The sequence below is a fragment of the Cebus imitator genome, unplaced genomic scaffold, assembly GCF_001604975.1.
Source record: "Cebus imitator isolate Cc_AM_T3 unplaced genomic scaffold, Cebus_imitator-1.0 Scaffold638, whole genome shotgun sequence".
NCBI classification, from domain to species: domain Eukaryota; kingdom Metazoa; phylum Chordata; class Mammalia; order Primates; family Cebidae; genus Cebus; species Cebus imitator.
Window position 1 is genome coordinate 255,409 of NW_016107953.1, and position 12,072 is coordinate 267,480.

A 12,072-nucleotide genomic window follows, 5' to 3' on the forward strand; every position below is an offset into this window, starting at 1 on the left:
TTTTTGTATTTTTGGTAGAGATGGGGTTTTACCATGTTGCCCAGGCTGGTCTTGAACTCCTGGGCTCAAGTAATCCACCTGCCTTGGCCTCCCAAAGTGCTGGAACTACAGGCATGAGCCACCGTGCCCAGCCACATTTTTAACAAGATTGTGCTACACATACCATATTAATACCTCACCAGCTCTCTTATCAAAAATGTATGGACTTTCTTTTACATCAGTACAAAGATACCATTCTTAATGACTAGAGGTTTCCATTGTATGGATGTTTCATAATTTACTCCCTTATTGATAATTTGGATTTTTTTCCAATTTGTATTGAATTCCCATACTTTTCTTGAGATGGGGAAATGAGGTGTCACTATGTTGCCCATGGTGGACTCCTGGGCTCCAGTGATCCTCCTGCCTCAGCCTCCTGAGTAGCTAGGACTACCGGCATGTAACACCACGCCTCCTGACTTCTACACTTTTTCTAATTTGACTGTTCAGACTTTTTAAGAGAGAAGAATAGAAAACAAGCTTATGGTATATTTTAGGTTAGTAATAAAAATATTGAGCAGTATTAATATACGAGGCACAGTCTAAGCGGTCCACATGTATTAAGTTGCCGTATGATGATAGTTGTGAAAATAACTTACTGGGATCACTGGTGTGTGCCATTGCACCTGGCTGTTAGTTAACATTGGGTATAACCACTGTCTTTAAGACTCTGACAGTACTTTGGGGAAAACCCTGATGAATATGCAAACATGGGGTATAGGTTTGGCCAGCTTTGGTGCACTACATCCTTGTTCTTGAGTTTTGCTCTAAACCGGCAGGAGCTCTCTAATTCTCAGAAGTTTGTATGTTGATACCTTGTGTTGTAGCTTTCTATTAGGGAAACTACAATCATACACGAAAGGAAAGAGAAGAATATAATAAATCCCTGTGTGCCCGTCACTTCAAAAATTATCAACCCATGACCTTTGGTGCAGAAAAATTAATGGTGCCAAAAAAAGACAGGACACTAACAAATGTTCACAGGTTCAATTCCATCCAAAGACGATTCATTGAGCCTCTGCCAAGGCCAGGCAAATAAGGATAGGTAGGATGTATTTTCAGAACAACCATGCATGGGGAGCGTCATGATGACTTTTGTTTTTACAGATGAGGAAACTGGGGCCTGGGGAAGTCAAATAATTTGCCCAAGTTACAGTGGTGGTTTGTGGCATAGCTCAGAATCTGACATTCTGACTCTAGAAGCCACATGTGTAAGCACTAACATTAATGTCCTCCACATAGGTTCTTTCAGGAAAATTGTTTTCTTTTTTACTGACCAAAGTTAGTGCCGAAATACCTCAGTATGGTTTCTCTCTAGTTGAGAACCAGTGCTTGCTGTTGCTCAGATGTAATCTTTCTTCCTAGATACCCAAGTCTTTACTCATGGTAAACCTGCTTGGAGTCCCTTCCCCTCCTTTGTATTTTCTACTCCTTGGTTGCTTACCTGAAAGGTTACCTTTTGGGAAACCTTCCCTGCAACCCAGATGTACTCTTTCCCATCTCATCGCATCCCATCTGTCCTTATTTGCCTGGTGCTGGTTGATGCTCAAAGAATAATCCTTGGATGAAATTGAACCTGTGAACATTTGTTAGTGACCTGTCGGGTTTTTCTGCACCATTAATTTTGCCTTTGATATTCTTCAGGGTGTTCCCCAATGTACTGCCAGAGTCTTAAAGACAGTAGTTATACCCAGTCTTAACTAACAGAAAGCTGGGCACAGTGGCACATGCCTGTAATCCCAGCTGCTTGGGAGACTTAGGCAGGAGGATCACTTGAGCCCAGGAGTTCACGGCTAGGCTGGTCAACATAGCAAGCCCCTGTCTCAAAACAACAGCAATAACAAAAAACCTAAAAAGAATAATTTTCAATATAATACATGATCCGTTTTTTAAAAACATATCAGGAATTCAAAGTGCAGTCAGGTATGAACAGACTAAATTCTTTTCTATGCTCAAATAGGAAAAACGGCTGCAATCTACCTGGATTAGAATCTTTGTGTCTGGGAGGCCGAGGCGGGTGGATCACAAGGTCAAGAGATCGAGACCATCCTGGTCAACATGGTGAAACCCCGTCTCCACTAAAAATACAAAACATTAGCTGGGCATGGTGGCGCGTGCCTGTAATCCCAGCTACTCAGGAGGCTGAGGCAGGAGAATTGCCTGAACCCAGGCACTCCAGCCTGGGTAACAAGAGTGAAACTCCGTCTCAAAAAAAAAAAAAAAAAAAAAAAAAAGAATCTTTGTGTCTGCTTGCGAAGCATGGGGGATAGGTTTGGCCAGCTTTGGTGCACAGGGGGATACATTGTTACTGTGAATGTATAAGTATTATGCTTCTACTTGGTTAATGTCTGGTTTTATGATACTTCTCTGTGGTAGTAGAGCAAACCCTCTCCCGTGCCAATACAGTCTGTTTTCTTTCAGGTGCTTCTTAACCTACCAGTCCTGCCAGAGTTTGATATATAGAAGGTGTTTGCTCCATGACAGCATTGCCCGGCATCCAGCTCCAGAAGGTGAATGCTTTCGCTTACTTGGGAGGGTGGGTGGCTGGATGGAGCATGCTGGCAGAGGGCCAGCACCCCAGAATAACAGTTCAAGTCACACTTTACACTTCTTGGTGTTGTGCTGTCAGGGATGGGGGATGGGGAGCAGGCTCCTGTTGCTCTTTACGGTGTTACTGTGAAGCCACAGCTAACTAAAACATGGCCATTGGAATGTCATATTGAAGTGAATATTCATTTAGCGTGTGATTTAAGTGAGTCTGCAGTTGCTGTTCTGTCACTGCAAGCAAATTATTCATTCCAAAAAATGTCAGAGCTTGTTTTAGTAGATGACATAGATAGATTATATTTGAATGTAAACTCTGTAAATGATACTGTATACGCAGACAACACTGTTGAACCAGTAACAGGATATTCACTTGGAGCCATTCTAGTAGCCATGATGGGTTTTTGCCTAGTTGATCTATATTCTCTTTCCTGATAGCTCTGATGTCATCTGTTTCTGAGATAACTACCTGGAAATAAGACTGTAAGGTGGGCAAGGAATTAGTGATTTAATAATGATGCGAATGTCAGATTTTGTCCTGACGTTAATATCACACTCTAACCAAGTGAGACAACTAGATACAAAATACACAATTGTATACGTACTTTTGGGGGAATATTCTGGTTTCAGCTGAAACAGAGCATCCTGTATAAAACTACATCCTTATTCTTGAGTTTTGTTCTAAACCGGCAGGAGCTCTCTAATTCCCAGAAGTTTGCATGTTGATACCTTGTGTTGTGTTGTAGCTTTCTATTAGGGAAACTACAATCATACACAAAAGGAAAGAGAAGAATGTAATAAATCCCTGTGTGCCCGTCACTTAACTTCAAAAATTATCAACCCATGACCTTTTCTGTTTCATATGTAGTTCCCTTACCCACCTCCCTTCTCTTGATGGATTATTTTGAAATACATTCTTGGGAACTTTTAAATTGTTAACTGCAATTGGTAATTGATATGCTGCCTAGGCAGGAAATCTGGAGAAGATTGGAACTTTAAAAATCACGCCCATCAACTTTGAGTCTAGCCATGTATAGCTTTTAGGAAGAATGAGAAGCTACTGAATCTAAGAAGAGCATTGGAGCAGAGCTTTTCACAGGTGAAAGAGGAGGAGGATTTGAGCAATGTTGCCACATTTTTATTTCGCAAGGGCATAGCATTTTTTTTTAATTCCGATTACTGTTACTTTATGAGAATATTTTAACATTAACAGTGTATGAAGAACACATTCTCAGAATATAGTCCTTTCTTTAAATTGAATAAATTCGGCTTTATGAACACATTATCCTTACTTTCCTGTTTCATCACACTTAACTTTGAGAACCACAAGTTTAGTCCACCTTCATTTGGAATGTTGAAAATCCAAGCCCAAAGCAGTGAAGTGCTTTGTCCAGGGATGCGCAGCTGGTTCATTGCAGTCAGGACCAGAATACCCATCTCTCACCACTACAGCCCACTGTCCTCCCTTCTGACTGCCTTTTCCAAAGCTCATGGTAGATACCACTTGTCTTCCTTTTGCAGATCCCGACTGGATTAAGAGATTACTGCAAAGCCCCTGCCCTTTCTGTGACTCTCCTGTCTTCTAAATAATCAGTGACGGAAAGATGGAAGGACATAATGAACTCTGCCATAGGAAACTTCAGCCTGAAGAGAAGGATGTGCTGGAGGAAGCCTGACCCTCATGAGTGGAGAGAAGCCCTTGGTGACTGTGAAGAGCCCCTGCAGCTCATTTCTGAAGGGCACTCTCATCTCCAGGGACTCAAGGATGTCCTTTGAAATGGCTGAACTCAGAGAGTTGGAGTCGTTTTGAGATGAGCATTAGCCCCGGCTTTGTGACCAATGAGGAACATTTATTTTTAAATATCTTGACGGACACAACTTGAACACAACGTCCCGTCATTTCTAGGAACAGAATGGTCTCTTCTAGAGAGTTTGGATAAGGACCTTGCTGGGTTGAGTTAGGTTTTAATCTTTGCTTTGGTCTGGAATTGCCTTCTGGCTCCAGAACTTAAATTGCTTGGTCCATGGCATCTGATGTACCAACAGAGATTAAAAGTATATAAAGCAATGCATGGGCAGGTGTTTTGTTCTCGGAAAATAGCTGCCGATATGCATCCTTCCATTCTTGTTTTTCATGCATATGAAAAACATTTTTTTAAAACTCTATATTCTTAGTTGAAGCCAAGACTAAAGTTTACTGTGTCAAATGATCTGGTGACTATTATAATTAATAATTGTGACATTTTTCATTCTCTCCTGTGTCATCAGGTTTCCTGACCCAACTCCTTAACCTGTATAAAGATGTCAAATACTGGAGTTCACCCACATCACAGCCCTGCTTCAGACTTAACTGTGGTAGCCTAGATGAGCTGTTTGTACACAGAGGAAAAAACATACCTTCCTCTTTTAGTAATAATTACAACTTTTAGTATTTTTAATGGTGACATTTCTGGATGTTTCATTTAGTATCCAGGGGTCTATCTAGAGACTTCTAGAGAGGGACAGCTCAGAAGTGAGACCCTTGAGCTCTGGTGCTGTAAGCTGTACAGTTCAGCTGAACAGAGCCTAGGAATTTCTTTCCTCTGCACAGTTCCTTGATATATAGAATCCAGGTTCTGCCCCCCGACCCCACCCCCACCCCCAGTGGTCTGTTAAGATGTCCCAGACATCAATTTGATTGATCACGCAATCAAAACCTAAAAGATTCTGGAATTAGTGTTCTTGGATTCTGAAACGTCCGGCGGGGGTTGGTGCTAATCAACAGGACTGCAGTGTACACACCTTGAAATGGTACATTTTTCTGGAAAGTTGGATAGGACATGTAAAATATGAGATTCTTATTTCTTGCAATCTTTTTTGTCTTTAATATAATTCCCTGCTTTTATTTTGTATCCTTAATGAAAGACATTTTGTCCACACTTCTTTAGAAATAACATTGAGGCCAGGCACCTGTAATCCCAGCACTTTGGGAGGCTGAGGCGGACAGGTCACTTGAGGCTGGGAGTTCAAGACCAGGTTGGGCAATGTGGCGAAATACTAAAAATACAAGTTAGCCTGGCATGTTGGCGCATGCTTGTAATCCCAGCTACTGAGGAGCTGAGGCAGGAGAATCACTTGAACCCAGGAGGCAGAAACTGCACTCAGCCGAGATGGTACCACTGCACTACAGCCTGGGCAAAGCTGGAGATTCTGCCTCAAAAAAAAGGAAACGCTGACACGTGGATGACACGGCAACCTCCCCTCCAACCCCCCCATTGACAAGTAGTGGAGACAAGGGCCCTTGGAGGCACTTCCAAACAGTCTGCTCTAAAATGTCTTCTGTTTCTATTCAAATTGCTGTTTTGTCTCCTATGTTGAATCATGTATTTGCTATTATCTTCTGCTTATTTTTCTCCTTTTGGTAATTTCAAGAAGACTGTTTATTCACTATTGATTTTCAAGAAAGAAACTAAGCAGCATTGAAATCATGAGTAAAAATTCAGAACATTGTATGAAGTCATTTGTGTCTGCAGCTGTTTTTTTCTCTTTACAATAAATAAGAGTAAAAATTAAGATCATGTCAAAAAATTATTGCAGTTTTAATCATTATGGCATAGTTTCACTCCCGCCCCAATTAGAATCAGTAGGGAATTGTTCTTACTGGGGAATTTTGGGCTGCTGTCATTTAAAACTTAGGTTAAGTTTTTATTTAAAGCAGTTGTGTGTTTTTGAGAAAATTTAACTAGTGGGAGTAACTACAGAGTATCTCCCAAATTGTTATTGTATGTTTCTATGGGAGTAAGCATGGCAACAGTTATTCTAGAATGTGAACTCTCACTGCAAGGACTTGACCCAGTGGCATTGTTAAGACCCTAAAATCTAGCCACACCTGCCTCTGCCAAGTTTCCACACACCCAGTTGGAAGGCCTTTCCCTGCCCTTGTGTCTGTCCCTCACCAGTGGAAGTGAAGCTACAGAGCTAGGGAAACAAGATTTTGAGTTAATGTCACCCTTACAAATAAATAGTGCTTCTGAATTTCTCTGAGGGTCAGCATACCTGATGGTAGTGTGTTGCTCAGGGCAACCTTGGGGAAATGAGAATGGCACCAGAGGTTTTCTAATTGCCTCCTTTAAAATTTATATCCTCTATAAAAGTTGCCTGATCTATGTGGTAGATTTCAAGTTGATTTCAGCTGTGAAATCAACTTGACAGTTGTAACTCAGTTAAAGTTTCCCAGAAGTAACTTTAGGGAACTACAGAAAGTGAAAGTGCTATTGCTGCACTGCATTTAAAGTACAGGAGCAAGGATTCTATACAATTAGACCCTTTAAGCTACAACATTGTTGCATTTTGGGAGTCTGATATGTATCACATTCTCTCTGCCTGGGGTTAAATAGTGCCTATTATTTTAGATAAGAAATTGATACCTTGTTATGCTGGATATTCATTCTGAAATCCTTGTGTGTCCACCAGGCAGACTTCAAGCAATCTCTACCTACTATTATATCTGCCAAAACTACCAATTATTTTTCAATGTCAGAAGTTATTAGAACCATTGGCAAAGCTCATGGTTAAATGTGACATTTTTCTGCTTTTCCCTCTAAGAAGTTTTTGAATGTGAATGTTGAAGTATGCAGGTTGGACCTGTTAGCAAGTTTAACACGTTAATTAGGTTAAAAGAATGTTAAAGGGCAATAATTAAATATTTCAATTATTTTGTAATTATAATGGTATCAAATAAGATGCAAAAGATGTTGATGCTTATTGGTGCTTGCTAAGAGAATGACAATACTGGTTTTCTGAGCATCTGTTCCCTGCAGCAGTTACACTGCCTGAGTTTGGTGAATTGCTGCAATTCCTGGAATTGAATCAGGAATTAGTGTCACTGGTTGACTGGCACAGGATCTGTCCATCCTTTCTGCTCCTGACCGACCTCTCTTGGTTTCCCTTCCTTCAGTTCTCTCTGCTTCAGGACACAGAGCTAACAGATTACATGTTGGAAAGAAGAGAAATGGATTAATGATGATGTTTCTAAAAGCTAAATTGTGTAGTGAGTCTCAGCTCCTAGAAGAAGCTGTTAGTAGTATTTCTTTCTAAAGGTAATAGTATTAATTGTATCTGAGTTTCTTCAAAACTTAACTATAATTTCCTTGTCAAGGTTATCAGTAGCTCTTAGTTTGACTTCGGGCTGAGGGATGTGAAATTTTAGCTCCTTCCCACCACCTGTTTCCCCTCACGCCCACCCACAGCCAATATTCTTCATAAGCAAAAATTATGGTGAAGCTAAGCTGAATGTGTTATATTCAAAGTAAGTACAGAGAGCAAATAGGCAGACAAATACAGGAATGTCTTTACAATTAGCCCACCATAGTCTCTGCATGGTTTTCATAATTCATTATGACGTATCTTTATACTCTTTCACTGCTATTCTGTGTGTTGGAGTTTAGCAAATCAGTGAGACTAGGGAGTGTCTTAAGAATGGAACATTTGCCCTCAATCCTGGGGCATTCCAAATGCCTCTAAAGGATCTAATATAATGAATTGTTTTTATTTTTGCCATTAGCGCAAGTATCAACTGGCAGCGTCAAACAGCTTTAGGCTATGTCTCAAGTCTCTCAGAGTTATACTTAGGACTGCTCTTTCTTGAAGTAAAAGAAGTTTTTGCAGTAAAGATCTGCTTCATTTCTGCTAACATGGTATTTGCCGTTCAACCTAATAGAGAGCATGTGAAATGCAACCGTCTTTAGTTGGAATTAAGCCAAACTTCAAGAATACAGACTTGCTTCTAGTTAAAATAGTATAGAATCACTATCCTGATGAAGCAGTGGGGTTTTTCAGAAGATTGTACACTCATTTCCATGGCACAGATAGAAATCATTATCAGGACTTGTTAGCCAGTCCATGCCTCGTTGATAGGACGCACCTGCCGTCTGCATAGATGATTTGTTTTAAGATGGTGCTATTTTTGAAAACTTGATGTGGAAATAAATTTAACAGAGGAATAGTTATTTGTAAATCTGTCTTAGAAAGAGGTTAATTCTTTTGGTATATGAATATTTCCTCCAACCCCTTTAACTAATTACGTGTTTCCACTTACTGCATTTTCTGAGTTATAACTATACTCTAGGGCCGAGACCTAGTGTAAAATCTGGGTCCTAATCAGTGAGTTGTTTAGATCACTATTATTCGCTTTGTCAACATTCTTTCTGGGCTTGAGAAGAGTTGACAGAAGTGAAAGATTATACTCTCACGCTGAAATGATGAAAGCATAGCCTAAGTGAAATACTGAAGTGGGCTGGGTAGAATTAAACTTTAGAACTCTAAATCATGCTTATTTTTAAAGTAAAAAGTTGCCTCACTGTCATGAAATCCTGTTACTTTAATTTAAAAAAAATCCCATAAAATGGTCAAATTGGACAATGTAAGAGATAATGATGGCTTTGAGGCATTTCATACTTTAGCCATTTACATTTGGCTAACAGACTGGTAAGGTTTAGCGTTCTCTCCACTAATGGAAAATTAAATGCAAAATGTTCTAAGAATTATGTTGTTTTCAAGGCTATGACCCAGATTTGTCCTTTGATGTATGAAAGTGAATATAAAACTTGTTTATACAGAAATAAGACTATGTAGAAAAGTAAGTCTGTGTTGTGTATAGTGATACATGTTTTATGTTTACCCAATGCCTATACTAAATTTTGTGCTTGGTTTTGAATTATATATGTGTTTACAAGTTTAATAACAACACATTTTGCTTGGAATACTCCCCAATCCAGAAAAAATGGTGACTTCTCTCCATTGTATATATATGTGCATGGTGTTCATTATTAGATTGTAAGCTCCTCAAGGGCAGGAACTGTTTTATCTTTGTTGTTCCTGCAGCACCTAATGTAAAGTGCCTTGCGTAGGGTAGGTGCTCATGACGTGTAGAATGAGTGAGTAACGTCCTGCCTCATCAGGATGAAATGTGGTTCACTTCCACCGTGTTCAACACGACAAAGCCACTAACACCAGAAGAGGGCAGAGCTCTTTCTCGGGTTTGAACTGGCTTCTTTTTGGGGTTGAACCAGACCATTCCACATCCTTAGCACTACTTAACCTTTCTTTTCCTGAAGATTTCATCAGTGTCCTGTGTTTTTATCTAATATTAGAGCTGAGGTTCCTAGGAAAAGTTTGAAGTGGGGAAGATTATGAAGAAAATAAAATGGAACTTTGGGGAGGTTGCTTTGTCAGTATATGGCCCTGTGGGGTAATTGTATTTTAGTTTTTACTTGTTAAAAGGGTAACAGAACCTCTGTTTCTTTACCAAGTTGCTGATTGGCCATTTCTCCAATGGATGAACTACCACTAGTTTTAGCTCTTTCTCATTTTGGATCCCCTCAATTGCTTACATGATTCTAGTACTTAGAGTCTAATAAAGTTGCTGTGAATATCTAGTGCTGTACATAATGGCAGTTTTGTAAATGTGAAATAACCTTGAATATGTTGTGGTTTGTATACAGAGCCATTAGTATTGTTATTTTGGCCATTTTTTATTCAAAATAAATAACATAATTATTTGTATACTGTGTGTCTGTTTTATGGAGTTCCCATGGTTTATAGCAAAGCTTGGAAACCTCTTTAAGCCTGAGCACCCCCAACAAAGTTAAGTCATGCCCAGGCATGGGCAGACAAGGAGGAAAGAGCTCTGTGAGGGAAATGTTAGGGAACTGGCCACCAGCAATTACCTCAGAACCAAGTCAGTAAGTCTTAGGTTGTTTATTCCAGAAAAAGTTTGAGGAGTGTAAGGCGAAGTAACAGAGGTTCAGCAGTATGTTAGGCCACATGGTCTTAACAATGTCAATTACATAGTATTTGCTGAGGAAAGTGAAAACTAGGATCTCTAAGCATCATGTATGTGTGAAAAGATGAGAATATACCAACATTTTTTGCAGATAGTCATCTGTGCTTATGGTAGACGCAGTGTCTGTATCAATGGGTTTATCCATGTGCATCAGAATGACCTGGAGAATTTGTTAAAACAGTGGGTGGGATGAACCCCACCCCTAGAATTTCTGATTCAGTAGATCCGGGATAGAGCCTGTGAACCGCTATTTCTAATGCATTCGTGGTTGGTGTTCATATGCTGATCTGGGATCTGTGTTGTGAATACTGTTGGTCCACAAATGAACTCCAACACTGTTCCTGCCTTGCTTCTGTGGTGCCCACCAACAGTTCACATGGATTATTGGTTTGTACCAATTGTTTATGTACCAGTCTCACCTGAGATTCTCACCATTACTACACTAGTTACTCTTAACTTTATTAAGACAAGAGTTTTAATTTTATGATTTCCTAAGGAGGACAAGAGGAGTAGACTGCTGTAGTGAACCCTTTCTCTTTTGTAAGTCCAGCTTATTTCACTCTCTCTCTAAAATTCATCTTCAGATGAAATGAAGCTAGTCCTTCCATCCACTGGGGAACTTGAGCTTAATTCAGCCCATCACTTGAAGTTTACTGAGTAAGAAACTTCAAAAAAGGCCAAAGTATTTGTGCTACTCCTATTCTGAGAGAATTTAAATGAAATACTGATTGCAGGGATTTCAGCAGTGATAAATGTACAATATAGATAAATATTCCTTCTGAGAACAATCAGAAAAACTAGAACAACAATGTTTAAATATACATGAAAGTGTTGGAGACTGAACCAGGCAGGAATTACAAGGCCAATATCCGGAAGAAGGAGTCTCAGAGAGGCAAACCCAGCATTTAAGGTTGGTCTTCTAGATGAGTCTGCCGATTCCAGAAGAGAGAGATGAGAGGCTAAAAAGATTATCAGAGCTTTTGACATTGTTGGACAACAATTTTAAAAATTGGACAGTATTGCCCACCAAGAAGGGGGGTACCCTGGTAATAAACCTCCACTTTTAGTATCGGGAATCCAAAAGAGCACACCTTAAAAGAAAAGGTGAACTGAAAACAGACTGGTTTCCACAGAAACCGACGCCCAGCTTCACATCCCTTCAAACCTTGAAGTTAGGTTAAGGTGATCTAGCTTGGTCAGTGCTTCTCATTGTCTTCTTTTGAAGAAAGAGGCTATCCTAGGCCTCAAATCACCATGTTTGGCATTCAATCAAAAATAGCCAGGCCCAAACAGTAATAACGAGGCACATGAGGCTATAACATGACATGATTTTCTTAAAACGGAAAAAAATAGACTGAGAGGTGATCCAAATTATGTTATCATACATGAACTTTAAAATAATCATGTTTAATATTCTCAGGGAAATGAAAGACAAGTTTGAGAATGTTTACATTTGTACAGGGCTACAAAAAGCAGCAGCAGCAGCAACACGGCCACATGTGGCCCACAGAGCCTACAGTATTTACTCTCTGGGCTTTTACAGAAAAGCCAGAAGAAAATATCCAGAATGATGTAGGGAGAGAAAAAATGCCCAAATGCAGGAAAAAGCATCAGAGATATGATGGGAGGATATAAGGAAAATCAATGTAATAGGAATCCCAGGAGGA

The 12,072-nt window shown here is 39.8% G+C and overlaps 1 protein-coding gene across 1 annotated transcript in view; it reads left to right on the top strand.

The window, feature by feature from the left end:
* The window catches only part of GTF3C4 (general transcription factor IIIC subunit 4), a 21,931-nt gene extending 15,798 nt beyond the window's left edge, over positions 1 to 6,133 (top strand). The window contains exons 4-5 of the mRNA XM_017517588.1: positions 2,461 to 2,549; positions 4,105 to 6,133. Of these exons, the coding sequence (XP_017373077.1) occupies positions 2,461 to 2,549; positions 4,105 to 4,169 (154 nt within the window). The 3' untranslated portion in view covers positions 4,170 to 6,133. The remainder of the gene's footprint in view (positions 1 to 2,460; positions 2,550 to 4,104) is intronic.
* The last annotated feature ends 5,939 nt before the right edge of the window (positions 6,134 to 12,072 follow it).